This window comes from Trichomycterus rosablanca, chromosome 23 (assembly GCF_030014385.1).
Source record: "Trichomycterus rosablanca isolate fTriRos1 chromosome 23, fTriRos1.hap1, whole genome shotgun sequence".
Classification (NCBI taxonomy): Eukaryota; Metazoa; Chordata; class Actinopteri; order Siluriformes; family Trichomycteridae; genus Trichomycterus; species Trichomycterus rosablanca.
Window position 1 is genome coordinate 17,587,187 of NC_086010.1, and position 15,504 is coordinate 17,602,690.

The window sequence follows — 15,504 nt, forward strand, 5'->3', positions numbered from 1 at the left end:
TAAATGAACTATTTTGTGAAGATGTTGTTACTGCCGCAAAGGGAGTTTTTGCATTTCACACCAGAAAGCATCACAACAGCTACAACAGCACGTCTATCTTGCTTAAAAGTCTTTCCCTGATTTTAAAACAATGTAAATGTGTCAGCATCCAAAACTAAGAGGTGATTGTCAATGCCGTGATAGCACCACATACTGATTAACTATTTTATTTGCTGTTTTTATTGTTTAGAGCCAAACACTAGTAGATTATCTGACCATAAATGACCATTTGCTAGTTGTCTTGTTAAAGAGTAGCTGTTTATTTATAAAAGTTCAATAACATAGTTACATTATTAATACAACCCAGATGTCAACCCCGTGCCATCATAGGTCACCCTACGGCCACCCTATGTAAGCCTACAATTGCACCTCTCTTCAGTTTGTATTGTTCTTTTGTGTGTCACATATTATTGACATGAATAAGAAGAAGAACCAGACTGGTTTTGTTACATTTTTTTTTCGTTTCACTGGATTCATTTCTGGAATCCTGCACTTCAAGTCCAAAGTGCCAAGGCTCTTATGTAACACCACACACAGTTTGTTTTGGTTGTTTACTGCTGCTCTGTGTAAACGTGAGTATTATATCCTATTATTAACCAAGACCTGAGCTGCTTAACTACTCATTTTAAGTATAATTGACATTTCAGTGTTACATTCATTTATCTTCAGTGCCTTATACAAACCATTAATAATTTATATATATACACACATATATACACATTTTAGTGATATACAATGTAATTGCCCTTTTTGTAATTGCATGTTATTGCATTTGTTATACATGAAAAATAAAAAGTTAACATTATAACTGGTTGCACCACTTTGATGGCAATGACTGTGGAAAGACCCTGGACTGGGCGACAGTCATCCCCCATCCTGAGACATAGTCAATCGTGTCTGTGTAAACACCTGGCCAGCTGATAACACCGCCAAAAGACAAACCTGGGTGTCAGCTGTGGTGGTCTAACATAGTTTAACCCACTGTTCTGTGTAGTACTGATGCAGAAACTTTGCTATTAATAGAATAGTGTAGGGGTAGATCATGTAGTTTGGGTGCCACAAAGTGACACGGTTCTGGATTTGAGTCTTGTCCTTGGTTACTGTCTGTGACATGTTTTGCAAAATCTTCCTCCGTCTGCATGGATTCCTTCCACCTTCCCGAAACAGGCAAGGTTGTGTTACCCTATTACATCAAGGGTGTGTTCCTAAAGTGGACCCAATGCTCTGGCTGACACTAGACTCACCACAACCCTGATTAAAATGAGGGTATCATTTTAGCAAACATTTGAAGTACTCAAATCCAGAGTGTGGCTCTTTCCATTAGTGAATAACACATTCCGTTTTGAGTGGGTTGGTCCAGGTAACACACCTACACACCTGTCGTTAGGTGAGGACACGCTTTCACCCTGGCAACACAGCAGCACCCATCATACTCCAACAGCACGAGTGCATTACACCTGTGCTGCGTTCCTGCTGTGTTTTCGGCTCCTCTGTACTCTCCGGCTCATCTACATCAGAGTGGAACTGCTGATCCTGTGGTCAGGTATAAGCACACCTCTGTTTATTTAGCATTTCAGGATGCATCTGCACTCACAGGAACTGATGTATTTAAATGCAGTTGCATTTTTTAGGAAGGAACCACTGTAGGACTTTAGCTGAGAAGATATTTCATTGGTAAATCTTTCTCTGCACTGAATTGACAGGCCTGACCAGTTCTGACCACCGCTGGTTAGTCTAATCAATCCTGCAATGGCACTAAAAATGGTCCACATGGATGCATTCTAAGACTGTGTTAAACTCTTAACATAAACTGTGTGTTAATGTATTCATTTAGCAGTGCTGGATCTTCCCGCCTGAACGTCACCGCAATACCTCAGAGTTGTTAAAGGCAGGACACAGGACAGGCCGAGCCAGTTTTCTTTGTGTTCATTTTGTTGGCTGTCAATTAACCCTGAAAGCCTCGCTTTGCATGACTTAAGGAGCTGCATGCTGAGGGAAAGAGAATCTAATCCACCCAAGATTCACAGTTTCACTGATAGTACGTTGAGTCTGGCTTTGGTTTGGTTCTTCAGACAGGTCGGAGATGATGACCCACATAGCAAAGTCAGCAACAGGCAGCGATGGTGCGGTGGAGAGCAGTCCAGCTGGAGAGGTATACACCATACACAAACATTATACACAAACACTAGACAGATAAAGAATATTTATTAATACAGACAAGCAATTTTAAAGACCTATGTCAACATAAATGTAAGTTTAAATAAAAACATTCCTTGAAATGACCTTGTGTGCTAACCAAGGCTATTTTTCTATACATGCAAATATCTAGAAATGCGATTTTGATGTTTTTTTATTCACTATTACAGAGTTTGGAGATCTCAGGACAGTGTATAGGACCACTACAATCAACCCTCACCAACTATGATCAAAGGAGCGAGGATTTTAGAAAGGCTTTCAAAGATCTGGCCGAGTCTGAAAAACTTATAGTAGGTGAGAAAGACCTGTTATTATTATTATATTTTACTTTTTTACATTATTTATTTCTACATTCATTTTATCCATGTCATAATAATTGCCATAAATATTCAGCCTAAATTAATAGTTGACAATATTTTAATAGTAGTATTAATAGTTACAATTTTATTAACGATTCACAGACCAGATGGGAAATACAGTAGACTTTATAGTGTTGTGGTGATTATACTGTAATTGCTATTTTAACCGTTTATTGGACAAATGCTATTTTTTTGTATCCATCCATTAACTCCATGACTATTCATAGTTCATAGTTTTATATATGTTATAGTACTAATGTAAATATCTAGTGTAAATATCTACAGTTGTTATTGGGTGTAATTAAAACAACAAGCTTTATTTTCTATCATTTAATGACTTCATTTTTCCACAGATTACAGCTGCGCTCTACAAAAGGAAATTTTATTACAAGGCCGCATCTACCTCACAGAGAACTGGCTTTGTTTCTACAGTAACGTCTTCTGGGGAACAAAGGTAGAAATCAATGGAGATGTTCCAGTGTAAGTAACAATATTGTTCCAAGATTTCCCACAGGGTGCTTATCTTTTTATTTCACTGTAATTATCTTAGATTACGTTAAATTTAAAAGATGTTACGTCTATGTCAAGGGAGAAAACAGCTCGACTGATACCAAACGCCATTCAGATCTGTACCAACACAGAAAAGGTAAATACTGTTGTACTATTTGTATGTTGTCATTAATGTGTTGTCTAGTTTTGTTTAGTTGATGATAATGAATTGAAATTTGCATAACATTAGGAACCCATGAAAGGGCTGTAAAAACTGTAATTATACAGATAAAATGTGAAACCCACTGTATTTCTCCTCTCCTTCTCCAGCTGTTCTTCACATCTTTTTCTGCAAGAGAGAAAAGTTACCAGAACATTTTTCGCCTATGGCAGAATTTACTGATGGAGAAGGTCGGTCTAAACATTTTACCCTCTTACCACAATCCTAGGGTCACAACATCGGGGCATTAATAAATTTTGTCATTGTAAACGTTTGTAAATGTACCTAAAAATAAAGAATAAAACACTTTTAGCAGTTGTAAGGTACCACTTAAGGACTCTTTTACCACTGTCAAACTAGGAACAGAGTAAATGTTGATTTAATGGTTACCAACAAGTTATGTTAATATTTACTGAAATACAATATTATAGTGTGTATGTTGTGTTTCTGTTCTTAGAACCTCAGTGAAGTAGAACAGCCTGAAGTATGGGTGTTCCGTGACTAAACACATAAGCTGTTAAATTAGGTTAGCTTAGCCTATGTTATTACGTCTTTTACTACTGTGCAAAATCAGCTCCAAAAGAATCCTTACTGCCATAACATTACAGAATGTCGAATGTCAAGTGGCCCAGCAAATATAGCACTGTAGTCTAGTGTTTGTGACTTTTAACCAAACGCAAATGCTAAGCAGTTGCGGGTGAAGTGCCTTGTTTAATGGTCATCCAGCTCCTGAAGGGACATTACATAGCTAATAATTTTAATTTGGACCTCTTTGCTAAGTATTTAAATGAAGTCAGACCTTGCAAGTATTATCATACATGTCTGTTTATTAAAAAATGGTATTAGAATAAGGAAATGTTTAATGAGTGACTGAGCATATTCTGCTAAACACTATAAATGCAAACTGCTAGAATAACTACTGTTATAATTCCTTCCAAAGTTGTTGAATGGGGTAGAAGTCAGGAGGATGAACCAGTAAAGTTCTTGCCAACCAAATTTGGTGTAGGGCAACTTTGTGCAGGGAGCTTTGCTACGCTATACACAATCCACAGCATGTCACTATTATATTAGCAGCTTATGATCCTTTAGAATGACAAGATTTCCTTTAATTGGAATTAAAGGCACTGCTATTAAGCATGCTGGATTCACGTGAGGAAGAAAACATCAGGTTGCAGTCACATCAGCTGGGAGTTTCACACATGTGAAGTTCATTGACCTCTCTGGGTGTGGTCTTCATGCTTTACATGTCATTTTAGACAGAAATAGCCTACAGGCGGAGAGCACTAGCATGAGGAAGTGAAGTAATTCTGTTAGTTTGTCACTCACGTCAGTTCCTGTAGCTTCCAGCCTTTTAAAACTCAAGGCTCACTTCAATGAGTATAAAGGGTCAGGGTTAAGATTAAGCTGGTATTTTGGTGATTGGACAAATATATGTGTTGTGCAGGACAGTCCATCACGGGGCACCACATACTCACCAATTAACTAATTTCCTTACACATGGGGACAAGTTAGAGTTACCATTTCACTTTATTTATATTTTTGAGTTAATAGGCAACTGTGGTTCTCACCGTGCTTGTGTGGGTTTTCTCCGAATACTTTTGTTTCCTCTCAACTTTCAAAAACTTGCAAATGAAAGGAATGCCAAATTATTTTACATTCCCTATGGCTGTGAGCGAATGTAAATGAGTGATCGAATGTATGTTGTCATGTAGTCGACTACATAGTTAGTGGGGAAAACGGTAGCTTAGCAGTTAAGATGCTGGTTTAAGACTTAGAAGGTCGCTTGGCGCCAATGTTGGGTACCTAGGCAAGGCTCTTAATCTTTAATTGCTTTGGATAAGAGGATAAATGTAAATGATAAACACGCAGGATAGACTTTTAAACCATTGTGACAACAAATGAATGATTGACTGAATTGATGAATTAACGGTCTTGAATAAACAATAAACCTTGTTCGCTTCATCACCAGTGTGTGCAAAGACATTACACACATAGATTTCTTTTAATCTTGTGCATTCTGTGCGACCCTGATCTTTGAAGACGAGTCAAATAATAAATACGCTCAACAGTTGTAAAAGGATTGAAATTCTCCAATCTGGCATCCCTGCGGTTAAACAAAACAGCTTCCTCAGCGCTTGGGTAACGCCCAAACTATCTCCTGTTCGACAGAAAGGGCACTACGTAGGGTGTAGAGGCTGTTCCCTTGTACACTATAAAATAGGATGTGTATAGGGAATAGGCGGGCATTTAAAAGTGAGCCAACTCTGTAGCGAGCTCAGAGGTCACTGTCGTTCATTTCAAGGCAAACAGGTAGCAGACGATTTTATTTACGGACGTGATGGTTAGTAGGTGAGTGGGTCTATATATAATTTAATATTATTAGAATGTCTCTTGATGTTTTAGCTTCTTTATATGTTTTATTTAATGCTTTAGGTCTAATATTGGAATGTGTTGGGTTAATAATATGCTGTACCGTGTTTATATTAGTGAGTTTGAAGCTGTGTGTTTTTGAGCAGGTGCTTCATCATTATCATTAATTGTTTATTTTTTTAACCTAGTTTTTCTTATTTATTGCTAGTTTTTTTTATGTCTTGCCACTTTTGATTAAGTTCTTAAGGTCTAGTTGAGATTAGTTTGCACTTTTACAGTACACCTCCTTAAATAAACATATTCTGCATGTACATTCTGATATCTATACACTCATTAAACAGTACCTGCAGGGTAGGTGTGATTACCACGGACAGCCAGTTTTACACATTTAAGTTCTGAGAAAAGAACTGAAACACATTGATCACATGTGACTATAAATATGAGGTTATCAGAGGTGTCCCAAGCAAGCAGCTTATGCAGATGTCCAAGGTATGATGATGAAAGTTTAGTTTAGAAGGTAATATAAATGATCCTATGCATTAATTCAGTTTCATTAACCCATTTATTTCTCTCAGGGGTGTGGTAAGTCAGACAACACAAACACCCAGGCAGAAATATACCCCAATTAGGTGGCAGTTAATTGCAGGACAACACACACTTTCTCATTCATTCACTTGATCACACACACACACACACACACACACACACACACACACAGAGGAACAACTTAAGAGCAGCCAATATGCCTTCTGCATGTTTAAAGAGGCGGAAGACAATCAGAACATTACTAAGACAAATCAGAAAACCGGAGCATTACAAAGACAGTGACCGTGATGATTGAAACCAGGTATTCTGTGCTACACCCACTCTTCCCTCTGCCTCTCTCCCATTTAATAATCTCATGTGAGTCGAGTATCCATGTCGATACAGTGTCTGCGAGCTCATGTGTCTGGTGCTTTCTTTACAGTTTATTGATCTGCCCAATAATGTTGCATAAGTTACAGTTAAAGATGTGCTGTCTGACTTTGTGTTTTAGAGGATGGGTGCTAGCTCTCCCCCCTATTCCAGACTGACAGGTGTTATGATGATATGCGAGGAAAATGATTGGAGCCAGTTATAAACTATGGGCATATATATTGTGTCTCTTGTATACTGTGGTTTCCTCCCACCTCTCAAAAACCTCAGGTAGGTTGATTGGTTTCTCTAAATTGTCCCACTTTGTGCCCTTCAATGAACTTGAACCCAGGTTGTGTCAGGGGTGTATATATATTTTGTTTTACGATGTAGCTAGTGTTTCTGGGTTGTTTAGTTTGAAGTGAACATCGATGAAATAAGAAAGGCATTCTACAAATATGTCACATAAATGTTTCCTGATGCCCCAACAATTCCACTTGGATGTGTATGAGTGAGTTAAGTGTTCAGTTCTCGATACATTTTGATGAGATTTTGGTTTGTGATCATTTATAAGGCTGCAAATTATTCAAGGTCAGCAATTTTTCAAGACTTGTATGTTGCTAAGCACAGCAAAGGAGTTCTTTTGGGGAAAGGACACAAGCAGCTGTTTGCTTTTAAACAGGTGGTGTTGATGGTCAACTGGTCAATGGTTAGCTTCTTATACAGTCCAAAAGCTATGTCCATGTCTACACATTTTAAAGCACTATTACAAAATATAAAACTGGCTCTAAGTATGCACCTCATAATGGCGACCTACGATAAGCCACGTTTTATGTCACTGTGTATTATACTGTATGATTTTGTTCTTTATACTATCTAATCAAAATACAGAGCACCATAAAATAACTTACAGACGAAAAGTTTGATATTAGGCTATGCTGAATACCTGGACATTACGGAATAGCGGGAAATGAAAAAGCTGACCAGCTGGGAAGAGGAAGAACTCTACAAAAAATCATTAACCTCAAACTTCCACCAACGGACATAAAACCCCTTATAAACGCCGGCAACTTGATTGGAACACACAAGAGATTCAACCCAACCATCATAAATATATTATGGAAAACGTACAGACTGAGTTATCTACACTTGATGTAGAATAGGTCGTTCCAGTTTGACACACCAACACTTAATACTAGGAGAAGAGTCCGGACTTTGTGAAGAATATCGGACACCAGTCACCATAAAACACATCCTGAACGAACGCCCAAAGTACAACAGAGAAAGACAAAGACTATATATGCAGAATACATTATAATGAACTCTCACCCAAGATAATAAAGAAATAAGCATCAAATTTCTTAATAATATAAGACTGAAAACATATACATGATACAAGACCAATAAAACGTAAACATAGCATAATACACAGAAGGTGATTGATGATCCTAATCCCACGACTCGTCATGCACGTTTCAAGTGTGATACCGTCTCTAAAAAACTGCAAAGCAGGTTTGGCCTGTGTTTTACCTGAGTTTGTGATTGTTTAAAGTAGCAGATCAGCATGAATGAATGCACCATTGTGTTGGGTCAAGACCAGACAGACGAGAGCGAAAACCAGACAGCCCGAGTTGTGCAGTGCTTCATCAACCAGTTTTATTGTTCATTGTTTCTCCAGCAATTGACCAAACAAGAGCTCTGGCACATAATCAAACAGCATTATGGCAACGACTTGGGTTTGAGCAATGAGGACATGGATGGATTGCAACTAGCGGCAGACACAGCAGAACAAAACCAACCCAGGTAAGACATCTATCACACGTATACGCGAGGACTTTACACTGAGATTACGAGAGATTAAACTGTTTTTTTCCCCCTTTGGTTTAGCTTAAACATGAGAGCAGAGGATCACGCTGTAAAATTGGAGAGGCCTGCTTCTCTCCGTCTTCCTCAGATTGAACTTTCATCGCACGACACCTCGACACCGCACGGAGACTATACACAGTCGTCCATCGGACTGCAGAGCACCCTCTCTCCAAATGGGGTATGGATTATTATTATTTTAGTTGTAATGTTCTATGAAGGGTCATACCGAGGATTTATCTGTGTGAGGGGCTCAAAGGTAGCATGTACTCGTTCTTGTTATCCCAGATCAGTAGCGGTTATGCAGTGAGGGGGACTTTGTAAGTGGCCGCTGGAAATGACTAAATTGGGAGAGAATATGTGAAAATCAGTGCAAGTCTTGGGTTGAATCTTACCTCCTGTATGTGAAACACATCTCTGTTGTCTACCTAGTTCTGTTTCCTGTCTACACAATAATTTACTCTTTTGTTAGTCTTATAAACTTTACATTTAAAGCAGGCAGTTGTAGCCTTGCAGTTAAGGTACTGGGTTAATAATCGCTGGTTCAAGCCCTCCACTGCCCTCGAGCAAACCTGTGTTGCATTTATGTACAACTGATTTAGAATGGTGAACAAAAACCTCAGTGATTTCATAATTATGGGGCAGAACAGGGCAGAACAGGGCAGTTGTAGCCTCATGGTTAAGGTACTGGACTAGTAATTGAAAGGCCACTGCCAGGTTGCCACTGTTGGGCCTTTGAGCGAGGCCCTTAACCCTCAATTGCTTAGACAATATACATTATCTTACAGTACTGCAAGTCACTAAGATAATGTAAACTGTGTTTGATTGCATGCTTTTAGGAAGATGTACGTAGCACACGCAGTCCCAACCTGTCCCTGGACCGCTTCAGCAACGAACGAGTGTCCAAGCGCTCGTCTTTGTCCTTGGACTTGAACGCCAATGAGGACCGGCTCTTGGATAACAGCTTATCTGATAGCATGGAGGAAGGTGAGCGTGCATGTGTGTGTGTACGTGTATGCCTGTGTGTGTACGTGTATGCCTGTGTGTTATCTTGTTTTGTTTATTTGACGTGTGTCTGTGGCGCAGTGGAACGAGAATGTGCGTCCCAGACGTCCCAGGGCCGGCTGTACGTGAACAGGGTGTTTCGGATCAGCGCTGAGAAAATGTTCGAGCTGCTTTTTACTGACTCGTATTTCACACACCGGTTTATGGATGCCAGGAAGATTACGGGTAAATTTTTGCTTTATCTTAGCAGGAAGTTTTAACAGCATGTTATCTAGTCTGTGTGTAGCACTGTCGCCTCACGGCAAGAAGGTCCTGGGTTCGATTCCCAGGTGGAGTGGTCCTGTCTGTCCTTTCACTAACCTTTCTGTGTGGAGTTTGCATGTTCTTGCAGTCCAAAGACCTGCAAGTGAGGTAAACTGGAGATACAAAATTGTCCATGACTGTGTTTGATATTGAAAACTTGAACTGGTGAACCGTGTGTAACCAGTAACCTGTCCTGTCATAAATGTAAGCACAGTGTGTAAAGCATGACGTTAAAATCCTAATAAATAAATAAAATCTGTGGTATATGATTCACATCTAGACTTGCTTTACTTGAGCACACGTGCTTGACTCTTGCTTGTCTTGTTGTAGGTGCAACCAGTAGCTCTTGGCAGAGGGATGCCTCTGGGTCCATGAAGAGGACTTTAAATTACACCATCACCATCAGTAACCCACTCATAGGGAAATATTCCACAGCAACAGAGAATCAGGTATTACGGCTTATTGTTTACCTTCTCTTTCCTCTGTATGTTTCATGTATGGGCAGTTTTAACTGATCCCACTGTTGTTTATGTTGTTTAGACTCTGTATAAGGAATCTAGAGAGGGGCACTATTATTTGGTCGAGTCTGAGGTCTTCACGCATGACGTCCCTTACCACGACTACTTCTACACCATGAACCGCTACTGTATTATCCGCAACTCGAAGCACAAGTGTAGACTCAGGTGAGCATTCATGTGCACGCTCAGTTCCCTGTAGTGCTCGGTGTGGAACCAGTTTAAACCTGATTATGATTTTTATTTTTGTCTACAGAATTTACACTGATGTGAAGTACAAGAAACAGCCTTGGGGATTTGTGAAGTCTTTTATCACCAAGAACTCCTGGAGTGGATTGGAGGATTATTTTAGACATCTTGGTTAGTATCAAACTGTAATTGCAAACTGGGTAGCACTGTCGCCTCGCAGCAAGTAGGTTCTGAGTTTGATTCCCAGCTGGAGCGGTCCAGGTCCTTTCTGTGTGGAGTTTGCATGTTTTCCTCGTGTCTGTGTGGGTTTCCTCTGGGAACTCCGGTTTCTTCCCACAGTCCAAAGACATGCAAATGAGGTGAATTGGAGATACAACATTGTCCATGACTGTGTTTGATATTAAAAAGCAGTAACTACCTGTCCTGTAATTCCTAAGACACATATTTGATAATAAACCTGTGGAAAATTTCAGGATTGGAAGTCTAGTCTAGTATAAGTGGGTGGAACATGACAATAATAAGAGGGAATGGGCACAGAGTTGAGTCTACCAGTTGAGAATTGGGACTTGCAAACCTCTACCTGAAGTTCACAATGAAGTCCTTTATTTCTCTGAACAGAATCAGAGCTTCTTGAAGAAGAGGCAGAACTGACCCAAGGGTCCAGCGATGCTGGGAAGGCTGGCATGCGCAGAAGACGGAGGACCTTCAGTCGAACGCTGCAGGATCACATGAGGCCTGGCAGGCAGTACGGTGCAGACACGGAGCAGCGTAGAGAAAGCACCATGGGTACGTGCTTCTTACCAGGGATGCCCAAATCCGTTTGTGGTAGTCTGTCATCCGGGGCTGTGTCTTTGTCTACAGCCTATATAGTGTATAGTCTATATTATTAAATAAAAAGCTATTTTTGATGCGCCATTATGGGGAAAAACTAACGTCAGGTCAATTTAATATAGTCAACTATGTGAAATGCAATGAGGGATCTACAAATGTAATTTATTTTATTTATTACACATATTAAAGCACAGGCAAATTACTTAAATTGCTGAAGTTATTCAAAAATCATTGCTGTGAGGATTTAATTACTTTGGACTCATATTTTCTACACACGTGCACTAAATACAGAACAACGTGATGGCTTCTACACCTGACGTAATGCACAGTGTAGTACATACGCAGTTATTTAAGATGCACATCTAATAACGGCTCTAATTAAACATAAACTACAGTGATTAACACGGGCGTAACCAGGAGATGGACGGATCCCAAAACAGGGTTGGATGCCTGTACAGTCACTAACCTGAAATCCAGTCATCAAAAGCACAGTATGCAGAACACCGTGCTGTGATCATGCTCAGGTTTTCCGGGACTGTATGGTGTGTGATTATGTGCTTTGCTGTATTACACACTAAGCAAACAAAATGTCACGTGAACCTTATGTATGCAAAAGCAAATATAATTACTTACTCTTTTATTTCAGGTCCAGTGGATATGAAAAGCACACCAAAGTGGAACATCACTTCCATCATAGCAGGAATGAGTCTGATGTAAGTCTGTATATGCATATGCACAGGATTGTTAAAGAATAACAAAGTCTCATGTCACTACTGAAAGCATGCTACAGTTGGCAGCAATGCTAATGAAGCGTTCTTACTTGCAAATTTAGAGCACAGACTCAGTCTTAAATCCTCCAGACTAGATAGATGCCTCCAGAGCACAAACTCTTGAATTGGGTGTTTTTGTAAAAATAAATAAAGGAATAGTATCAAATGTATGTCACATTGGGACTGTGACTGCATGATATGGAAAACATAGCTCAACTATGCAATAAATGAACCTGTTATGTGTCATTTTTAAACATTAAACACTTTCATGACACATTACGTTTGGACCGATGTTGAATCTCGCTTACTATCAGGAATGAGCTTTTTATGGGCTATTGATAGGGTTCATTTATGGCATCATGGATCACAATCAGTATTTAAAGTGACAGTATTTTTGTTCATATTGTGCAGCCACAGCCCCATGACTCATATGTTTGCTACTATTCCTTTATTTCTTTTTACTAAAAGACCCAGTTTAAGAGTTTGTGCTCTGGAGGATTTAATTTGCACGTAAAGATTCGTCCAAAGTAAGCAAATTGCTAGTTTGTGGTTATTTACAGTTTTTGGTTTGTTTTGCAGTTTGTTAATTCTGACTGTATTGAACCTGGGGCTGTTCTTCAAATTATGGGCGATGGAGGACGTGGCTCATCGTTTGTACTTGAGCACCAAGCAGCGCATGAGGGAGAGAGCTGAGACTAGGTAAGCACATGAGCTGACGATGTGTTTTATTGAAATTACTGTATGAATGGCTGTTAGTAATCATACTGCTGTTAAATATCTGGTAAGCGTCATACAAGTAGAAACAAATTTTGTCTTTTTTTAATATCCTGTTGATTTGTATAAACTGCCCTACATAATTCCTGAAAATTTTCAGTTTCCTTTTGTTGCGATTTTGCATAATGTAAATACGTCTGTGTTTATGCTCTTTAGGGAACACTGTTCTTTTATCTGGAAATGAAAGTGGCTCAATGATAAACTTAAACGCTCCTCTTGTCTGAGATATGATTTGTTTTATATCAGTTATGATTGTTCTGACCTGACACTGTTTAGTCTATTATTTCTCCATTGATTTTTTGTAGTTATACTGTCATTTAAGTAAAAATAAATGGCATTATTTTTATTTAGCAGAAACAGTAATAGGTAGTGTGTGTGTATACGATAGTTCTATAACCAAAACCATCAGTATTACTGTAAATGTCTTGGAGATAGAGATATGAAATGCCTCTTTTTACAGTTTGCCATCTGACCTGGGCCCCAGACAGACTACATTCCACAGAAGCCAAGAGGAGACACGATTACTGAAAGCAGTGCTCAAGGACTCCATAAACCTACTTGAACAGGTTTGTTTATTGCTCACATTTGAGCTCTTTTAGCTCTTTTCGCTACACCTTGCTTAGATTTCCAACAGTGTACTCACAGTTGTGAGAAAATTAACTGTATTTTCCATATAATGACTTGTAAGATGCTGGTCTCATATTTTGGTGTTAGGGTTTTGGTGGGCAGGTTGTTATTGCCGCTTGTGATGACTTTTCTTTCTCTCAACAGTTACGTAACTCTCTGGTGGTGCTGCAGCAGAACTTTCGAAGTCAAAATAAGACCTCTACACACCTATAATACGCTGCCTAGCGACCCTGGAGTATTCAGGAATTCATGTGGCTTTGTCTGCATCATGGCGTTGCTATATACCCGGGTCCTCCAGAGAGGCTTTTTTTGCCACTGGGTTTTACCATCTCAGGTGTTCAGTGCCTTGGTATCGAGTGGTGTGAAGAGATCCGTGTTGCCGTAGGGCCCTCCCTCCAGGCCTGTTTCCCCTGTGGATGAGCAGCTCGGAGTACATTTTAAATTCACTGGTGCCTTTTCACTTTTGATGATGGTACAAATGCCTGTAGTCATCTTCCTTAATAACTGAGCGTGTTCTGTGTTGGCCTGTTGATTTGCACAGCAAATCCTAAATCTCAGACGGTCATCAGTGTGTGCGTGTGTGTTTATGAAGCAACCATGATTGTAGAAATGTTCCGTTATAGCACTGATAACACGGCTATGACCGAGTGCTAGTAAAGTGTTTACCATGTTGGTAAATTGCCAATGGTTTAAAAAAAACTTTTGATGTTTTGATATGTTTGGATTGCACCTTCATGATTGCACCTTCATGATTGCACCTTCAAGCACTGAATGTTGAATGCAACAGATTTTAGTACTAGCAGGTACCTTGTCTGGTGTTTTTAGGCCTTTGCAATATTTTATGTTCTTCTGGAGGAATACCTGTATAGTGAATTTAATTTGTTTATATATCAGTGCAATGGGTATGCATAATTCTAGCTGAATTCTATTTTTTTTATTTCTTTAATGTTTACACTACGTTTTGATGTAATTTATAATTGTACATAATGCCACTCGGACCTGCAGATGTGTAAACATTTAAAGCTGCTGTGTGTAACTTTTGAGGTTAATGAAGTCTGTAAAGCAAAAACAACTTTTAAATATTGCATTTAAGTGATATTTTAATCAACGTGGAATGCCTAAAATATTCTAAACAATGTCAGAAGGATGTCATAACCAAATGCACTACTTAAATATTGCTTAAACATGTACTGACCTGTGTCTTGACCTAGTGGACCACAGGACTCTTAACTCCTCAGAAGTTACATACTGCAGCTTTAACTTGAAGCTAATCTTAAACTGTGAGAAACCTTTACGAACCCTTTCAGGAAACGACGCACATTTTCTTCTCTCATGTATAAATAATTTTAATAAATTGTGTAATGTCTATTTATGCCTTAAATAAAAGCCCTATTGAAGGGAATCAGCCAGTCGTGTTTGTTTTTATTCTTATTCTTATATCTTCTACCACACATGAGCTCTTGATAGAAGCTGAAATGGAACTAAAATAGACCTGACTTGGTAGCTGTGTGTGGTTAGGAACATCATAGTGAGATTATTTGGAAGGTGGTGGGAACTGGAGTGTCTGGTGGAAAGAAATGCTGACAACTCTTAGAAACACTGTCTAGATGTTACTGGAAATTGGTTTTTATAAAGACTGGGTTGGATAAGAGATTTATAGATGTATATAAAGGTTTTGGCAGCACACAATGTGTTTTGATGGTTTTACACAAACAAAACCTTGAAGATTTAGTACTGTTACACTGGAAACAGAAAGGATAAGCCTAGTCCTAAAGTCCTAAATGTTTTTGCTAAATATTATCAACCATCATTTTCTTTAGAAATGTACTTTAGTCGATAGATTATGGCAATACTTTTAGACATGCTATTACCATTTTCACCACAGATGAATGCTGATACTCTGAATGCCCTGTAACTTTAGAAATGTACATTTTCATTTTCTCTGTGTTTATTTATTTGTTCTAGTCCTCTTGTTCTCATGCTTGAATAATTCGTTTATATACAAAATACTTCTGTAACGAACATGGATTCGTAATGAGGTGATCTGGCAACCATTCATG

The 15,504-nt window shown here is 39.0% G+C and overlaps 1 protein-coding gene across 4 annotated transcripts; it reads left to right on the plus strand.

The window, feature by feature from the left end:
* Positions 1–547: 547 nt before the first annotated feature.
* Positions 548–14,853, plus strand: gramd1c (GRAM domain containing 1c). Of its 4 annotated transcripts, none has more exons than XM_062985832.1 (18): positions 548–611; positions 2,112–2,191; positions 2,406–2,529; positions 2,948–3,048; positions 3,145–3,240; positions 3,414–3,494; positions 8,246–8,370; positions 8,455–8,611; positions 9,270–9,417; positions 9,517–9,660; positions 10,069–10,187; positions 10,279–10,421; positions 10,510–10,613; positions 11,061–11,228; positions 11,920–11,986; positions 12,623–12,742; positions 13,278–13,383; positions 13,589–14,853. In XM_062985832.1, the coding sequence occupies exons 2-18, from the start codon at positions 2,123–2,125 to the stop codon at positions 13,655–13,657; spliced, it is 1,941 nt and encodes a 646-aa protein (XP_062841902.1). In that variant the 5' UTR covers positions 548–611; positions 2,112–2,122; the 3' UTR covers positions 13,658–14,853. The 4 variants fall into 4 exon arrangements, with proteins under 4 accessions (XP_062841902.1, XP_062841901.1, XP_062841903.1 ...); XM_062985831.1 differs by lacking the exon at positions 548–611 and adding an exon at positions 876–1,582; XM_062985833.1 differs by lacking the exon at positions 548–611 and having other exon boundaries at positions 1,603–2,191; positions 2,948–3,074; positions 3,183–3,240.
* Positions 14,854–15,504: the final 651 nt, after the last annotated feature.

Coding starts and splice junctions, on each gene's coding strand:
- gramd1c (XM_062985832.1), top strand. CDS start 2,123: ATGATGACCCACATAGCAAAGTCAGCAACAGGCAGCGATGGTGCGGTG. Junction 2,530..2,947: donor GTCTGAAAAACTTATAGTAG/GTGAGAAAGACC, acceptor ATTTTTCCACAG/ATTACAGCTGCGCTCTACAA. Junction 3,495..8,245: donor AGAATTTACTGATGGAGAAG/GTCGGTCTAAAC, acceptor TTGTTTCTCCAG/CAATTGACCAAACAAGAGCT.